Source organism: Canis lupus, chromosome 1 (genome assembly GCF_011100685.1).
Source record: "Canis lupus familiaris isolate Mischka breed German Shepherd chromosome 1, alternate assembly UU_Cfam_GSD_1.0, whole genome shotgun sequence".
In the NCBI taxonomy this organism is placed as follows: Eukaryota; Metazoa; Chordata; class Mammalia; order Carnivora; family Canidae; genus Canis; species Canis lupus.
Genome location: NC_049222.1, coordinates 107,031,025 through 107,048,701, shown reverse-complemented (window position 1 = coordinate 107,048,701; position 17,677 = coordinate 107,031,025). Strand labels below are relative to the sequence as shown.

The window sequence follows — 17,677 nt, the reverse complement described above, 5'->3', positions numbered from 1 at the left end:
GGTCTTTCCCTCCACCCTGCTCCCTCCTTTAACTTCTGTCTGTCTGTCTCCCCTCCTCCCTGCAGGCGCGGTCCCCTTACCTTCACCACTCGAACTGTGCGCCAGGTCTTCAGGCTGGAGGAGGGCGTGGCATCAGAAGAGGAGGTCGAGGAGGCGGAGCCTGGGGCCGGGCCGCCCCCGGAGCCGGAAGGGCCCCCGGTGTCCCAACCGCAGTGACCCCACCCGTCCCCAGTCCTCAGCTGTGGCCCCTCCCTCCCTGGCCGCTGGCCACCCTTGGCACCCGCCCCAGGAACCCTCCCTCCAGCTTCTAGCACTTTGGAAATGGTGCCGCCCTCTAGCGCTGCAGCACTTATCAACCCTGTGGGGCGGGGGTCGGCGCCAAGACCGCCTGTGAACCCCTAAACCCTCCGGGCAAGCAAGGAGACGAGGACCGGGGCTCTTGCTGGGAAGGAGATCCAGGTGGAGTTGGCAAAGCTGTGGTCCCAAAGGGTTCCCCAACATCCTTCAGTTGTGGCTCCCCTGCCCTCCAAAGCTAGGGTTCTCATTCCTTTCCCCCCTCCTCTCACTCCCCCTTCCTCTCTCTCTCCACTTAGCCACTGACCCCTGAACTTCTGAGCGATAGCAGCCTGAGCCCCAGGTCTCCACCAGACTGACCCCGAAGAGGGGCGGGATAAGGAAATCAGCTCCCCCCTCCTCAATGCTCTGCCCTCCCTCTGGTTGCTCTTGTGTGATCAACTTTGGGTCAGAGTTTACTGTGGGGGCTGGAGGAGGCCCCGTATCCTCCCAGCCTCCAGGCTCTGACAGAAATAAACTCCGACCCCAACCAGACTGCCTTGGGGCTGTGTGTGTTCCTGCACGGGGATCTCTGATGGGGCAGGAGCGCACCGGCTCCTTCAGCCCGCCTGCCGGGGCAGCAGGTGGGACAGTCTGCTGGTTCCGATCACAGCTGGCCAGTGTTGGGAGCCCCATTTCAGCTTCCTTCCCAGGTGTTCCCGCCATTATACAGATGGGCAAATGAGGCTGCGCTCTTCTGTCCCTTGCTCCATGCCTCCCAGGAAGTGGCAGGAGCGATGCCTCGCTCTGGCTGACCCTCAAGTCTTTGCAAAAATGGTGACAGAGTGACTGCTGAGCCATCTGTTGCATAGTGATCCTTTGTTTAGCTGAACATGGGCAAAACGTGGGACACTCGTCTCAACCTTCCGCACAGCACCTAGAACTTGCCTGGCTTGTAGTTGGGACTCACGTATTTGCTGAATGAATAGATCGCTCCCTCCTGCCCTGTGAGTGGTGGGAACAAGCCCAGAGAGGTTGAGACACCCCAAAACACAGCTACCAAGCAGATGAACCCACAGTTTGGCTTCAGAGTAGGCCAATGTGGAGCATGTGGTCCTTGGCCCCTAATGTCTAATTGAAGACCCAGCTCTACCCCTCTCCTGGTCGTCACCCTCACCTCAGAGCTCATTACCAGGTGCCCTCAGTTTCAAGTTAAGGGTGTGGATCCCCATTTTTACCATCAGGGAGACTGAGGCAGGCCCTTGTGATTTTTCACCCTCCAGAAAAATCACAAGGTGAGAACCAGTGATCAAGAGGTTGTCTGGCCCCCCAGAGTGCACACCCTTGCTACTTGAGTATGATCCGTGCTCTTGAAGACCCAACCCCTCTGTCTGCTCCCATAGCCCCCATCCCGGCCCAGATCAGGGGACCCTCCCAGCAAACAGGATGCACCTTGTAAATGAAAAGGAAACTTTTATTTTGGTGGGAAGTGAGAAGGGGGGGGAGGGGGCATGACACTTTTTGTTTGGGGAGGGCAGGTGACATGCGGCAGCTTCTGCATTGGGCGGTTCATGCACCCAGGGTGGGCGTGGGGGAGACTTGGGGGAGGGGCCATCCCGACCCCTCCCTCCCTGCCCTGGGGGTGGGCTGAGAAGACCCGCCGTTAGCACCAGAGTTGGACGATTTTGCAGACCTCCCCTCCCCACACTGACTCCGGACACCCGCCCCCATCCCTGAGAGCGCCCCCCTCGCCACTCCTCCCACCTCCCACTTCCGACAGGCCAGGCCCGCCCCGCCCACGTTTGAGTGAGAGAATCTTATTGCTGTGTGTGATGGGGAGGAGGAGCCGCGGAACTCAGGAGGACCCCCCTGCCGGCCGTTCCTCCCCAATCGCCCCGCCCCCCGCCCCGTGTCCGTGCGTTCCCGGAGCGCAGGAGGGGCGCGACATGCGTGTGGGGAGCGCGTCATGCAGCGCATGCGTGTAGTTGCAGGCACCCTGGCGGCCGGGGAGAAAAGGGGAGCGGGACTCGGATGGTGTCCCTTTAGCGCTCTCTCTCTTCCTCCCCGAATCCCACACTGTTGACTTGGGGGATTGGGGTGGAGGTGGCGGTGAGGGACGTGAGTCACGTTTTGTAAAGGTTTATGGTTGTGATTACTTTTAAAAGCTGAACTAAAAAGCTGGGTACGTGTGGCAGATTGGCGAGCAGGGGGAGACGTTGGGAAGAGGTCTGTACCCTTTAGAAAAGATCCTCACCCCCTTTCCCCGCACTGTTCGGCTTCCGTGAGGGTTAGAGGAATCTGGGGGCTATGTTTTTTTTTTTTTTTTTTTTAAGAAGTTAAACCCTTTGGCAATATGATCAGTCCCCACCCCCATACCCTGGTGTCTGGAGCCCCTAGCCCTTTGCCTCGTCCCACCCCGCTCCCACCAGAACCTGCCCCACCCCTCACCCCTGATTCACCAGGGTTTAGGGTCCGAGGGAAGGATGGGGGGACTCAAAATGCCCCTTGCATAGGAATCGTTGCATCAAGAATCGTCCTCAGTGACACCCCCCCCCAACCCTCAGGTGGGTTGGGGGGGGTTCCTGAGGCCGTGGGAGCAAAGGGAGGGAGGTTGCTAATTCCGTGGGCCTCCAGCTCCAAAAGGTGGGGGAGTCCCTTCTAAGGATTCTGGGACCGGTGCGGTCTCTGGGCTTGGGGGAGGTAGCGCATCCTTGAGCCAGGATGGGATATGAGAAATGATCTTCCACCCGCGAGCAGGGCAGGATGAGGAATGCCGGGGAAGGGTGGGCTGGTATCCCAGCCCCGGTAGGCTTGTCGTTTCCCGAGCTTCTGATATGTTCCAGTGTCCCTTCACGGGGGGCACAGCCTCTGCTTTAAGCGGAAACACTCTACCCTAAATAAATGGTGTCTGGGCCAGGCAGCAGTATCTGGACTTACCGGCTTTGAGCAAGATGCCGTAAAAGACAAAACTTTTTAGATTAAGTGTCCTTGTACTGCCTAAAACCTTAGCACATCACCACGGGTACAAATATAACCCTCTGGGAAACACTGATGTCCATGAAGAGGGTCCCTTTTGGGCACCATTGAAGGGGAGGGGCTCTTGGAGGAGGCAGGGCTAGGCATAAGAAAGGGGATGCCCGGGAGAAGGTCTGGTTCCCTGGAATTGCAGACAGGTTGAGCCTATCCTGGAAATTCTAGCATCAGGAGAACCTGAGGTGGATGTCTGATGTCGGAAATTTGGGGACATCGGTGGGGGGGGGAGGCCTGAGGATTTGGGGGTGTCCAAGAAATGTCCAAGTGTGGGAAGGATTTGGAGCATCCCAAAGGCTGAAGGGCTGGGTCAAGTCTTGGAGGTTTGAGGTGCTGGGATGCAGTCCAGGCAAATGGGTGGGGTGGGGCTTGGGGGGGCAGCATCTGTATGCAGAGGTGAAGTCCCAGGACCTGGTGGGGATTTAGGGGATGTGGGGTGCCAGGGTTGGTCTCAGGAATCCTGGTGCAGGTCTCATGTCCTGGTCATCTGGAGGGGGTGTTGGGGGAATTTTGTGTGCTAGGCTCAGATCATCCCAGAAATTCTGAGATGGGAGGTCTGAGTCCATGCAGCAAGAATAGAGGCGAGCAGATCCCTTGGGGGTGTGGGGGTGTGGAGGGATGAAAGGGTCATATTCATCAGAGGGATCCCCCTAAAGGCTGAGGGAGCAGCTGTCCACAGCACACCCCCCATGCCTCTGCTCCTACCATCTGAGCTCAGCTCATTTTGTTGTTTTTGGCTTGAGTGACTATACCTCCTTCCCCCACATTGTTGCTAATATATTTTTTACATCAATGTGATGGGTTGCCCTCCTGGGGTGAAGGGTAGAAGGCGAGGAGACCCTCCTGACCCCCTTGAGGTCCCTGCCCCCTTCCCAGAGTGCCCCTTCCCTCAATGGCATGGCATGCAGCCCCTGGCGGCTTATTGCTGAGGTGAAGTTGGAAGGGGGGGTCCAGGTTGAGGGAGGCATGCAGAATAGGGAAGAGGCGCCCCAAAATGTAATTGGCATAATTTGGACGTATTTACAGGAGTTTATGGGAGCGGGATGTCCTATGGCTCATGGAGACCTGAGAAGGCTTTATTTGGAGGGGGGGAAGAGTTGGGGGCGGGGCTTGACTTTGGCTCCTTCCCCTCCATCCTGGGGGCCCAGGTGGGGGTGAGGGGTCCGGGGGTGTCTGCTGGCGTCGTCGTCTCGGTTGCATATTATTAATGACTTTTTGATTTAAAAAAAAAAAAAACCCTTTCCCCCACCCCCCACCCCCAGCTCCTTTGACCTTCTTCCCTGTCACCCCCAGTCCCCCCACGGGGGGGAGGGGAGCGCTAGAGGATGGAGGGCAGGGTTGGGGGAGCGCGGCGGGCGGCCCTGGGAGAGCCAGGGGGAGTGGCAAGGGGCGCGAGGCGCAGGGACACCCCGCTCAGGCCCGCGATGCTGCTCAGGCTGCGGGATTTCTCGTAACCTGGGGGGGAGGGGTCAGAAACACAGGAGGAAGCATGAAGATGGGGGTGCAGGGGGAGGACCCAACAGACAGAGAGACCCCGAGGCAGGGAAGCAAGGGAGAGATGGCCAGAAAGGACAGGAGATGGAGGGAGGGAGAGAGAGAGAGAGAGAGAGAGAGAGAGAGAGAGGGAGGGAGGGAGAGAGAGAGAGAGAAACAGGCAAGAGACAGAAAGGTAAGTAGAGAGAGGGTCAGGGATAGAGACAGGGAGACAGGGGTGAGGGAGACAGAAGGGATGACAGAGACAGACAGACACCAAGACGGACAAGACAGACGGCAGAGGCAGAGTGATGGACAGAGGTGGACCAAGGAGATGAAGGGAGAGAGGTGAACAAATCGGACAGTCAGTCAGCATCAAGGAGAAAGGTTCAGACATGGGGAGGGGGGAGAGACTCAGGGTTAGGAGGCAGGGTGGTGCCCACCGAGCCTCCCGCACCCCCACCCCACCGAAGCCCACCCCTCCCCTTCCTCTCCCCCTCCCCCGTTGGCCCCCCTTATCTGAGGCAAAAAGGTGGGGGGCAGCGAGGCAGATGGTGGGCAGCAGGGGCATGGGGAGGGAGCTCGGTGGAATGCATGTAGGGGGAGCAGCCGGAGGGGAGGCTCGGGTGGGGGCTGACCTAGTGGTGGGGAAAGGACAGGCAGGTGATGGGGCCGTGAGGGGTGGGAAGGAGCAAAAGCTGGCAGTGCCCCCGGGGTGGGGGGGCGGGAGAGCAGTCTGAGAGGGGCAAAGCTCACCTGGAGGTTGTAATGGGGTATCTTTAAAGGGTCATGAAGCCTTGAGGTGGAAACCTTCTGATGGGAAGGTTCTAACAGGGTCTTGATGGCCAAAAGGGCCTAAGATTGGGGAGCAAGTGTGTGGTTTCTCAAAAGCTTGGGAAGACCTCAGAGTCCTGCCAGTGTCAGGTGGGGAGAAGTTCTAGTGCTTTTCTAGGCGATACCAAGAGGTCTGTCTGGATGAGGGTGTCTTGACCGGAGGAGAGAGGGCCTGGGGGGGTGGGGGGTTGGAAACCCAGTATCTTGGGGACACCCCCTCCCAACCATTCCCAATTGCTAACCTGGGGGGAAGGGGCAGGGGGGGACCGAGGGTCTCGCGAGGTCTCAGGCGGTGACAAGAGCTGGGGACAGAAATACACAGAGTCACGGAGGGGGAAGGGTGGTCAGGGGGAACCCCCCAACACAGCCTCACTGTTGGGGGGACAGAGGAACGCCGGAATCTCTTCCTCCTCTCTGGTGCTTTCCGGGGGAGGGGAGCAGTGAAATGGGGGCGGCCAGAGACATCAAATATGGGAGGAGCTTCCGGGGTGGCTGGGAGGGGGGACTAAGGAAGGGAGGAGGGGGAGGGGTAGGGAAGAGGACCAAAGAAGGGAGGAGGGGGAGGGATGGGGAGGGATGGGGGGAGGACCACGGAAGGGAGGAGGGGGAGGGATGGGGAGAGGACCAAAGAAGGGAGGAGGGGGGATGGGGAGGGATGGGGAGGGATGGGGGGAGGACCACGGAAGGGAGGAGGGGGAGGGATGGGGAGAGGACCAAAGAAGGGAGGAGGGGGGATGGGGAGGGATGGGGAGGGATGGGGGGAGGACCACGGAAGGGAGGAGGGGGAGGGATGGGGAGAGGACCAAAGAAGGGAGGAGGGGGAGGGAGGGGGAGGAGGACCATGGAAGGGAGGAGGGGGAGGGAGGGGGAGGAGGACCACGGAAGGGAGGAGGGGGAGGGATGGGGAGAAAGACAAAGGAAGGGAGGAGGGGGAGGGATGGGGAGAAAGACCAAGGAAGGGAGGAGGGGGAGGGATGAGTAGGAGGACAAAGGAAGGGAGGAGGGGGAGGGATGGGGAAGAAGGAACAGGTGTCAAGTGTTAGACTCAGGTGGCTGGAGAAAGAAGACAGAGAAAGGAAGGGTCAAGGGTAATGGGGCCACAGGGAAGGGTCTTGGGAGAAGGGGGGGGGGAACAACAGTGGGGGGGTCACCCAGGAAGGATGGAAAGAAAGAGAGAAGTTTGGAAGGGCAGGAGTAGGGAGGAATCCAGGACCCTGGGGCAGAGAAGTCAGCCCCATCAGCTCCAGCCATTATTTGAGTTCAATGAATGGATTTTGGCATCAGAGGCAAAAGAAGCAGAGACCTCCACCCACCCACCCCCACTCTACCCTCCCTCCCATTCCCAAATCCTCCCCCCTCCCTCTGCCCCTCAATTCTCTGGGGGCCCATCCAGACCTGGGGGTAGGGGACGAAGGGTGAACAGGATGGGGTACAAGCAGGGGGAGAGGTGAGGTGGGAGCAGGGAAGGGGGGATGAGATGAAAATGGAGGATGAATTGGGGGTGAGGGAGGGATGGAACGAGAAGAGCCACAGTCCCTTCTGGAGTAGGAGCCTGGAAGCCTGGGTTCTCATTGCTATCTGCTCTGTAGCTGGGGTTGCTCATCCCCTGCCCCCAAAACTTCTGTGAAACAAAGAGCTTGAGACAAGGATGTGCCCAGAGGCTCCCCAAGTCCCACTACAGCAGCTTCCTAGGCTGCAGGCAGGGATTCCCTGGGGTATCTCTCTCTATTTCTAAAGAAGGTTCCACAGGGCTAAGTGATCGATCAAGTGGCTCCAGGCGGCTTCCCATCAGTCTGAAGATCAAATACAGCGTCTCCTCAAGGTCAGAAAAACCTCTCAGGATCCTTCCCCCACATACTGTCTGCACCCCTTCTGGCACCCCTCTCCCCTCGGCTACTCAGTTCCAGCCACACTTCCCTCATTGCTATTCCTTTAACAAACCAAGCTCACCCCACCTCAGTACCCTCGGACCTTTGCACTTGCTTTTCCTTCTGCCCGGCTGGCCCTTTTTTTACCATTTTTACCATTCAGGTTTCGTGTTACCTCCACAAAAAGGCCTCTGCAGACCCCCTCATCCAAGTGGCCAGAGTAATTCTCTGGTTCACTCATCTGTTTGATTTTCTGCTGCCTCTGATCAGGGGGTGGCAAACTTTTCCTGCAAATGGCCAATGACTGAAGATTTTCAGCTCTTTGGGCCACCCGTTCTCCGTGGCAACTCTTCCACTCTACTGTTACAGCATGACAGTGGCTGTGTTCCAATAAAGCTTTATTTACAAAACAGCCTGCTGGCAGACCTGGCCCGTGGGCTGAAGTGTGCCAATCCGTGCTCTAGCGTGAACACTCCGTGACGGCAGATTCTTGCTCTGTGCTCTGCCAAATCTCCAGTGCCTGGCACTGTGCCTTCAGTAATGAGGTGCTCAATGGATGGAGGGAGGGAGGGAGGGACGAAGCCACTCCGTGCATTAGCTAGGGTCGCTGTGAGGACTAGAGAATACGCGTGAACTTCCTGGCATAAGATAAATGCTTGACTGTTGAAAGATTCCTCTACTACCTCGAGGCTCTATCCTCCTGTCTCCTGCCCCCCAGTCCCCAGCCCTGTCTCTCCTGCCCCCCCACCAATCTCTGCCTGCCTCTACCTTTTCCCTTCATCTCCATCCCCACAGCCCCAAACCGGGCCCAGGCGGCCTCCTCCCCCTGGACCTTCATCTCAGCCTCCTCTCCAGCCTCCCAACTTCTGGTCTCCTGCCTCCAGTCCATCTGCATGCAGCCCAGAAGCTGACCTGCCCTCCCGGGGTCCCTGAACAAGGCCCTGCCCTTTTGACCTGGCCCTGCTTTCCCGCCTCATGTCTACCTGCCAGTCCCCAGTCTCCTCAGCTCTGCTGGTGCTTGTCCCTCTGGTCACTACCGTCTAATGGTATCACATCTTCACCTGAGGTTAGAACCTCAGACATCAGTTCCTGCAGGAAGCCTTCCCTGACACTTCCCTCCTACCCTGGGGATTTTGGCGTGTTCCTCTTACTGCATATCCCTGTGCTACCTCCACTTCCACATTATGTCCCCTCAAATTGGGACATTCTAGAGTGGTGGCTGCCTCTGCCGGGGGCAGTGGGGCTGGTTTTTTCCCTATTGATTCCCTTTGCCTAGCATCATGCCTGCCAGTGCCCAGCGGGGACCCTGTAAGCGCTGGCCAATTCACAAGCGACTGGATGACTGACTGAGTCTTCCTCACCCATCCTGCACCCAGAAGTGTCCTTAGTTTATTCTTAGTTGAATAAAAATAAAACAAAACAAAAAAGAAAACCACCCGAGGGGGAGGCAGGGAGAGAGATGTGGATGGGGGTGAGGATGGGTGTCAGTCGTGAGGGCGGGGGAGGGAGGTCAGGCACATGGTGGGGAGGGCTGGGTTAGTTCTGAGGGGTTAGTGAGGGCAGGGAAAGTTCTCAGCAGGTGGGTGTGGGGTCAGTGTCGTGGCTGCAGGTTAACTGGATGGAGCTGTTCACAGTGAGGGGACAGGAGTCTCAGTCAGTGGGGCTGCATGTTCTCCGAAGGGTTAGTCAGGAAGGGGTGGGGATCACAGGGTGCAGGCTACTTACCCTGGGGGGAGGGGATTCTTCCACTAGGGGGATATCCAGGCTGCAGCGTTGGCGTTGAGGTCGGGCAAGAAGCTTGGGGGCCCTGGCTTATGCCAGTCTGGGGGGGGCAGTGGGGGAGCACCAGTGGCTGGGGGTGGGGGAAGAGGCCAGAGGGTCCAGGGTGGGGTGGGGGGAGATGGAGATGGAATAAAGACAGGGAAGGATCAGTGGTGAGGAAATCTGGGGGCGGGGGGGGGGGGCGCAAGAGAGGAAGGGGGTCTGGGAGGTAAGGGAATTTGGGGCTAGTGGATGGGGAAAGGAAGTCCAGCACCTCCTCCCTCATCTCCCCCTCCTCCCTCCCCTGAGGGAGGGAGAGAGAGGGAGGGAGGGTCCCGGGGTTGGGGGGGGGCCGTGGAGGGCACCTCACCTTTCCGGATGGAGCCATCAGGGGAAGGGGCGTAGTCGGTGAGGAGGAAGCAGGCTCGGTCCCGGCTGTAGCGGCCACGGCTCCCAGGGGTGATGGGGCTCTTGTCTTCCGGGGACATGGCGGGCTGGTCGATGGCTGGGCAGTCCTCGTGGGCCAGTGCAGCTGCTGCAGGGTCCCCATTGGGCCGGGGATCTGCACCCGAGGGTCAAACAGGCACACAAAGGAGAGAGTGAGGTGTGGAACCCAAGGTGTGTGTGTGGGGGTGGGGGGGATGAGCAAGGAGGGTGTTGGAGAATGTGGGGTACTGGATGGAGAGGCTCAAGGGGCAGGGTGTCTCAAGGCAGAGACAGGAGGGGCACAATTTGGAAGAGGGTGTTGGGGCACGTGGCTGGTGGGTTTAGGGAGCAGGTCATTGGGGGAGGGTGTTGAGTGCTGGCAAGGACAAGGATAGGGAAGGGTGGTTGGGGGTGGGTGTGGATGGAGGGTGTTGAGTGGTCCAAAGTGGTGGTCAGGCCAGGTGGTGGGTGCTGGGAAGGGCAGGACGGGGCCTGGGGTGCTGGGTTGGTAGGACGCATGGGTTGGGATGGGTTTGGAGGGACCGCTGGGGCATGTGGGGGCCCGGAAGGGAGTTGTTGAGGGAGGGTGTTGGGTGCTGGAGAGGGCACAGTGTGGAAGGGTTGGGAAGGTGACAGAGGAGGGAGGGGGGGAGGTAGGGGTCCCCTAGGCTCTGACTTAAGCTATTTTTAATTGGTGTGAAACTGGGTCAGCGGCTGAGGGAGCAAGACGAGGGCTAGGTGGCCCAGCTCCCTTTCTTGACCTACTTAAGTCATGGGGGTGGGGCCCACCAGCCTCTCCCCGCTGGGGACTGCTGCCCCCAATCATCGCCTCAGAGACAGAGACTCTCGGGCAGGGGGATGCGTGCAACACTAGATCAACTTTCTTCTCCCTTGTCTCCTTCACTTTACCTCTTCATCTTGGCAGTTTTCCTGCAAATCTCTGACCCCTCTCAGCAGGGCCAGAGCCAAGGCCCTGGGTCCCAAGTCACTGTCACATGGCCGGCTTGCCCCCTGGGCCTATCTTCCTGGCCTCTATCTACCTCTGGGTTTTAAGTCTTCTCTCCTCTCTTGACCTCACTGTTATTAGAGCCTGAACTCTCAGTCACTGACCCCCCCACCCCTCTCTCCATCTCTGTCCTCTGTCCCCAGCTCTCAGTGATGAGTGCTTGGTTTCTGACCCTGTCGCTTTTAGATTGTATTCTCGGAGTCATTGCTGGAAGATGCAGATGGTGCAGGTGTCCCTTGGCCAAGTCCCCGGCCTGCCTGTAAATCCCACATTAGACCTATGTGCCTGTTTGATGCACCCCCTTTCTCTCTTTGTATCTAAGTTCCCCTCGCCAGAGGCTGATTACTCTGCTTCCCTGGTCCCCTTGAATATCTTATCCTGGCTGCAAGTCTGTCTCTCCCAAAAACTGTCTCTGGCACAGAGAATCTACCTCTCTGCTTCTGGACCTTTTCATAGACCTCAGCCAGAGCTGTTCACTTTCCTCTCTCTGGTCTGTCTTCTCTGGTCTGTTGTAACCCCTCCCCCCCCCATCTCTCTTAACTTCAGCAGTGACCTCTTGCCCTCTGGAAAGCTCTCCGCCTCCTCCCACCAGCCCCCCATGCACCCTTCTCACCTGCCCGGTTGATCTCAATTACTTCCTCCTGAGCCAACGGGCAGGGCTCCCCAGGGGCTGGCAGAGGAGGCAGCCCCATGATCCCGAGCCCACCCGCTCCCCCCCTGAGCAGCCCTGGGTGTGTGTGGGGGCCCGGTGGGTAGGCCCCAGCCACAGTCACCCCCACAGAGGGTGGGGTGATGGGGGGCGGGGGGCTGATGCCGCCGCTGCCATGGTGGGGGTGGTGTGGGGGTGGCGGCGGAGGGTCAGGCTTGCAATAGTTCGGAGAGCCGGGCTGCGGGGGGCGAGGGATGTGTTTGTTCTTCTTCTTGGGCAGCTTCTGTTTGGCCATGGCCAGCGAATAGTACATGCCAAAGTTGTTGACAATGACGGGCACAGGCATGGCGATGGTGAGCACCCCCGCCAGGGCACACAGCGCCCCGACCAGCATCCCTGACCACGTCTTGGGGTACATGTCTCCATAGCCCAGGGTAGTCATGGTGACCACGGCCCACCAGAAGCCGATGGGGATGTTCTTGAAGTAGGTGTGGTTGGAGCCCAGGATGTCATCGGGGTCGGCGCCAATGCGCTCGGCGTAGTAGATCATAGTAGCAAAGATGAGCACGCCCAAAGCCAGGAAGATGATGAGCAGCAGGAACTCGTTGGTGCTGGCACGGAGCGTGTGGCCCAGGACACGCAGCCCCACAAAATGGCGCGTGAGCTTGAAGATGCGGAGGATTCGGACAAAGCGGACCACCCGCAGGAAGCCCAGCACGTCTTTAGCGGCCTTGGAGCTGAGGCCTGAGAGTCCCACCTCAAGATAGAAGGGCAAGATGGCCACACAGTCGATGATGTTGAGGCTGCTCTTGAGAAACTCCACCTTGTCTGGGCAGAAGGTGATGCGCATGAGAAACTCGAAGGTGAACCAGACCACGCACACGCCCTCCACATATGTCAGGCAGGGCTCTGTCTCCACCTCCACATTGGTGATGTTCTCTGGTGGAGCCCCAGGGATCGGGGAGGCCTGTGTTACGGTCTTGTTGCTGATATGGATGAAGCCTTCGTGGGTCTCCAGGCAGAAGGTGGTTATGGAGATAAGGATGAAGAAGAGGGAGGCGAAGGCCACATACTGTGAGGCAGGGCAGGAGAGAGAGGGCAAAAGGTGACCCACGCATCTGGTCAACCAGCCATATCCACAAGACCCTCCCAGTTGTCCCTTTTCCCAGCCCCAAACTCCAGGGAAATCCAGGAGTCGCAACCCTGTGCCTCCATCACAGCCTGCCTCCTGCTCTCCCCTCTAGAGCTTGAGAAGGGGGAGGAAAAGGATCAGAGGCAGCTCTCCCCAGTTTGGGATAGGAGCTGGCTCTAGCAGTGGCAGCAGATGGGCACCTGTTTTCATGGAAACAGCAATTTCTGGTCCTTTACTCTGTCTCCCAGATCACTTCCCCACACCCTGTGGCCCATCTCAGGACCCCCCAGCAGGGTCCAAGGATTTGGGGGGAGGGATGGAATGGGGTGTGGAGGAGACTAAGACCACTTACCCTCTGTGTATCAGAGGCTTTGGAGCTCAGCTTGGAGCCAAGGGAAGGGGAAGGGGAGAAGGTGGGCAGAGGATGCAGAATCCTGAGAGGGTTAAGAAAGCCTGGATTTGAATCCAGCTTTTCCTTTGCCTAATGTGGGCAAGGAGATTAAGCTTCCTGAACCTCGGGGGTTTTGCCAGATTATTATGAGGGTTACATTAGATGAGTATAAAAAAGTCCTGATTCCAGAAACAGTGCTTGGTCCAGTGTCTGGAACTCAGTAAGAAAGTCTGAGCTCCTATTAGGGTATGTGGGCATCAGTTATTGGGGGGCAAGGTCAACGCCTTCAGAGAGGAGCTAGCGCTTAAAGACCCTAATGTTCTGGCCCCAAAGAAGGGAGAAAGCTGGGATCGCCCTCACCGAGGAAGGACAGCAAAGGGCTGGAATGACAGGTGTTAATGCCATAAATAGGAAAGGAAGAGAAGGAGGGTTGGGGTTTCAGGCTCTGGAGAGGAAGGGAGAGTCAAGGGCCTAAGCGTGGAGGGAGATGGTGAAGCTAGGGCCATAGGGGTGAGGAGGCTTTAGCTGCAAGTGCAGAGAAGGGCGGGTGGGAGGCACACATGGGTTATTTCAAGATGGGGAGGACCAGAGTGCATGCAGTGGTGTGGATTTTGAAGAAAACCTTGAGGAGAAGAGGTGCGGTCAAGATCTTTGGGAAGAAAGGGGACAGAGTTGGCCCCTGGAGATGACAGTGGGCTTTATCAAATATGCAGAGAGGAGAGGAAGAGTGAGGTTAGTGCCTTGGAGGGAGAAGGGGATGCATGTCGGGGCAAACAGGGGCTTTAGTCAGATGGACAGAAGAGGAAGGAGGGCCTAGGAAACTTGAGTTTTAATCAGGGATGCAGAGACGAGCGGGAGCCCAGGGTCCAACTGCAGACAGGACCCTGGACAGAGGGTGGGCTGGGGGCCAGCACAGGCCCTCAGCAGCTCCTCTTCCTCCACGGGGCTGGGGGGCGGGGTCTGGGATTGGGAGGGCTTAACTTTAATCTGAACTGCAGGGCAGAGAGGCGAGCCAGAGTCGGCCGCAGAAGGGCCCCCCCCGCCCCCGGACCCTACAGTGGGCTGGGGTCAGCGCTGGCCCTCGCTGCCCCGCCCCCCTGCTCGTTTCTCCGCAGTGGTTTAAGAGGCCAGAGGCCGCCGCAGAGCGCATGCCCGGTGCTCCCCCGCCCCCTCCGAGCCGGGTGCGCGGCGCAGGCTGCGGCACCGCAGTGGGGGCGGGTCGGCCGGCCCGGGGGGCGGGGCGCGCGGCGGCCAGCACCTCGGCCAGCTCCCCCGCCGCAGTGCGCAGCCGCCGCGGCGGAAAGCGGCCTTAACCCCTTCCGGGCCGGAGCTGAGCAGGCGGGGCGCAGCCGCAGTGCCACCGCTTTCCCGCCGGGAGGCCGCGGGCCAGTTTAACTCTTTCCCTCCCGGGGCAAGGAAGAAAAGGTGGGCACCCGTCGCAGTGCGCAGCTGTGAGGCTGGACAGCGTCGGGACTGGTTTAACCCTTTGCCCGAGGTGGTTCCAAAGCCGAAGGGATAGGAGCGTAAGGAATCCCTCTAAGAAGGAAAGGAAAAATGACGGGGAGGGAATCGAGGATGAGACAGGGCCATACTCTCCAGGTTGCACTGGCTTCTGCTCCCAACTCGGTCAGGCTAGCTCAGTTGTACTTTGGAAAGTACTTGGAATGCGGACACTCAAAAACTATTTGTGGAGTAAGTGAGTGACAACCCCCCCCCCCCAAGCTGTCCCGAACACCTAGTCTCACCTCAGCACCTTTCAATGGGGTCAGAGAGAAGGGCGCCCCAGGCCATGGGGGAGGAGGTCACTCAGAGGCCTGAGGAAGCATTTAGGGCCAAGTCCCTTCGGAACCTCCTCCTTCCCACCTCCCCCCACCCAACTCCAAATCTCGCCAACTCAGCGCTTCCTGGGACCAAACTTTATGCAGTGCCACTGGGCTGCCCCCCCCCCCCCCCCCCCCCCCGGCCTCGCTCCCTCCCCTGGCGTGAATGCGGCACTGCGGCTCCACGTCCTTCCCGGCCCAGGACAAGGCACGATGGGGGGAGGGGGCGGACTGGTTCCTCTGGGTGTTTGGGTCCCTGGGAGGCGAGGAGGGGGTCCCCGGAGTTGTTCCTCTTTCCCCTTCTCTCTGACCCCCCCCCCCCCATTTTGAACGGTCCTCCTCTCTTCCAACACAGGGAGGAAGTTAGGAGGAGGAAGAGGTTCAAGGGAGAACCAAGCCGGAGGATAGCTATGTAGTCTAGGAAGTTAGAGATGTTTGAGGGAAGTTTTGGGGGAAAGATGTAGGGAGTTTTGGGGGGAAATCTGACATTTTGAGGAAGATAAGGGTAGAGTGTGGGCTCTCCAGTTCACTTTGGGAGCAGAGGGGCCCAGTCCTGGGCTTTGGAAGGTGGGGGTGTCTGGAGCTTGGGAACGAGGGAGTGAGCAGGGCTGGGGTAGGGGCCAGTGGAAAGATACCAAGGCCGAGTGGAAAGAATTGGGAGCTATTTTGAGAAGTTTGGGGACAGATAACTTGGTGATGGGCGGGGAGGGGGGGGGGGAGTCCCAAAGATTGAGGTTCCGTAAAGTTCTGGAACAGGAAGAAAAGTCAGTTGATTCAATTGGAAAAGGACCCGGAGGCTCTGGATGGGGGATCCCAGGAGATAAAGAGTGGGAAGGGAGAAGAAGCTGGGAGAATCTGTGGATGAAGAAGGAGGCATATGGGAGCTTCTGGAGAGGAAAGACATATTATGGGGGCTCAAGACTCTTCTGGAGACACTGAGGAGGAGTGTGAAAGGCTTGGGGGAAGTCTGGAGCTTTATAGGGAAAGTCCTTGGGATGGGAGTTGGCGTGAAGGATGCAGGAAGATATGTGAACATAGAGAGAATTGGAGGGTCCCAGGAGGGAAGGCTCCCCAAGACTTTCGTGTTGCAGTGGGCAGGGGCGGGGGGAGTGTTCTAGCCAGAGCAAGTGATTTGGGGATTCACAGGGGCCCAGGAGGCTCTGAGACTGAGGCAGAGTCTTCTAAGACTTTGAGAACAGAAGTCAGGTTCAAAAATAGCCAGAAGCCTCAAACTTGGAGAGAGGGGGAGGTGCGGGGAGAGAGGGGCATAGGGACAAAGAATCAGGGAGGTGTTGGGAGAACCAGAGGGACTCAGGGCTGGAGATGGGGCTTCAGAGGAGCTGCAGGGGGCAGGGAAAGGCAGGAGCAGTGTTCACAGGGTCTGGGACACTGAAGGTTAAGGAGGGAGGTCTTCTGAGGGTCTGGGAATGGTCCAAGAAACTGAGGGCTGCAAAGGGGTTCTCTGGGGCTGTAAGGGGTGACCAAGAGGGGTGGAAAGGATTTACAGGGGCTCAGAAGACTCGGGACTGGAGAAAGTTCTTCTGAGGGTCTAAGAAGGGTCCAGGAAAGGAGGGAGTGAGGTTGTTTAGAGAAGCCCAGGAGACTCACAGTCAGGGCAGAAGTTTCTAAGAGTCTTGGGTAGCCTAGGGAAGCCAGGTGGGGTTTGGAGGGATCTGGGGGATTCTGAAGGTTGCGGAAGCGTCTTCTGAGGATCTGGGGAGGGCAGGGAGAGGGGGTGTGTTCTGAAAAGTACAGGAGGCTCAGGGTTGGAGAAAGAGGCTTCTAGAGAGACTGGGAGGCCCAGACACCAGGAAGACCAGGAAGACCAGGAGGGGCTGGGACAGGCCAAGGGATTCTGAGGGTTACGATGGGCACTCCTAAGGGGCTGGGATCTCCAGGAAAGGGGGGAGGGATGGGAGCTCCGAGAGCGCGCTCACCCTGGCGGCCCGCGACGAGTAGGGGTCCTCGAAGAGCGCCCACACGCGAGGCTGCCAACGGCGCCACCACGTGCCGCCTGCGCCGCCCGCGCCCCCTGGCGGACCCCCGGCGCTGCCGCCCGCGTCCTGGAAGCAGAGGCGCTTGAGCTCGCCGCCCGCGCCGTCCAAGCCGCCGCCGCCCGCGCCCGCCTCGTCGTCCAGGCCCGCGTCGTGGGCGCCGGCGGCGTTGGCGGCGTTGGCTGCGCCCGCTGGGTCCGGAGCCTCGAAGGAGTCGAGCGCCTCTTCGGCGTCGCGGTGCTGCCGGTAGGTCATCCAGCAGCAGGCCTCCACGTCGGTCTCGTCGATGCCCCAGAAGCCGAGCTCCTCCTCGAAAAGCGGCCCGCACACGTCGGCCGGACAGTGCAGCTTGCCTGTGCGGTAGTAGTTGAGCACGTAGGCGAAGACTCCCGGGTGCCGGTCAAAGAAGAACTCGTCAGCGCCGGGATCGTAGTCGAAGCGCGCCGCCGCCTCGGGCTCGGTCAGGCCGGCCAGCCGCGTCCCCGGCAGGGTGCGCAGCGTCGAGCGGTACGTCTCATGGCGCACGCCGCCCACGTTGATCACGATCTTGCCGCTGTCGCCACCGCCGCCGCCGTGCCGCCCCATGGCCGCCGCCGGCAGCCCGGGGCATGGCTCGGCGCGCCGGCCCCCGGGCCCGCGAGGTGCCGGGGGGCCCGCCGAGGACGCGGCGGGGCCGGGCTGCGCAGACTGCTGCTGCTGCAGCGGCGGCGGGGACGGCGGCGGGGGCAGCGGCGGCGGGGACTCGGGCGGCTGCGGCGGTGGCGCCGGCTGCTGCTTGCTGGCCCCCTGGCGCCCGCGGAAGGACGAGACGCAGACTGAGCTCAGCATTGGACGGGGGGCGGGGCGGGAGGGGCGGGACGTCGGGGGCGGGCCCGCAGGGGGAGAGGCAGCCGGGATTGGGCGGAGGAGGCGACGAGGGCAGGGGGCGGGGCCGCGGCGGGGTGGGGCGGAGGTGGAGGAACAGAACTGATTGGCCTGGGAGGGGCGGGGCGGGGCTGAGGCAGCGAGGAGGTCGGGGAC

General features: G+C 59.7%; 2 protein-coding genes across 11 annotated transcripts in view; one reads left to right on the top strand and one right to left on the bottom strand.

Moving 5' to 3' along the window:
• MYH14 (myosin heavy chain 14) overlaps positions 1-828 on the top strand; it is a 101,897-nt gene extending 101,069 nt beyond the window's left edge. For 5 of the 7 annotated variants that reach the window (XM_038528106.1, XM_038528105.1, XM_038528108.1 and 2 more), the window contains one exon: positions 66-828. In XM_038528106.1, coding sequence (XP_038384034.1) covers positions 66-216 — 151 coding nt within the window. In that variant the 3' untranslated portion in view covers positions 217-828. The remainder of the gene's footprint in view (positions 1-65) is intronic. The other 2 variants (XM_038528111.1, XM_038528110.1) reach the window with 1 other exon arrangement.
• Positions 829-2,526: 1,698 nt separating this feature from the next.
• On the bottom strand, positions 2,527-17,485 carry KCNC3 (potassium voltage-gated channel subfamily C member 3). Of its 4 annotated transcripts, none has more exons than XR_005354511.1 (6): positions 16,601-17,485; positions 11,285-12,392; positions 9,610-9,801; positions 9,204-9,330; positions 5,853-5,912; positions 4,686-4,758 (listed from the first exon to the last, which is right to left on the bottom strand). XR_005354511.1 is itself a non-coding variant. In XM_038528113.1 (5 exons), exons 1-4 carry the CDS (start codon positions 17,483-17,485, stop codon positions 5,896-5,898), a joined length of 2,202 nt encoding a protein of 733 aa, XP_038384041.1. In that variant the 3' UTR covers positions 4,636-4,758; positions 5,853-5,895. The 4 variants fall into 4 exon arrangements, 2 of the variants coding, with proteins under 2 accessions (XP_038384040.1, XP_038384041.1); XR_005354512.1 differs by having other exon boundaries at positions 9,204-9,300; XM_038528113.1 differs by lacking the exon at positions 9,204-9,330 and having other exon boundaries at positions 4,636-4,758.
• Positions 17,486-17,677: the final 192 nt, after the last annotated feature.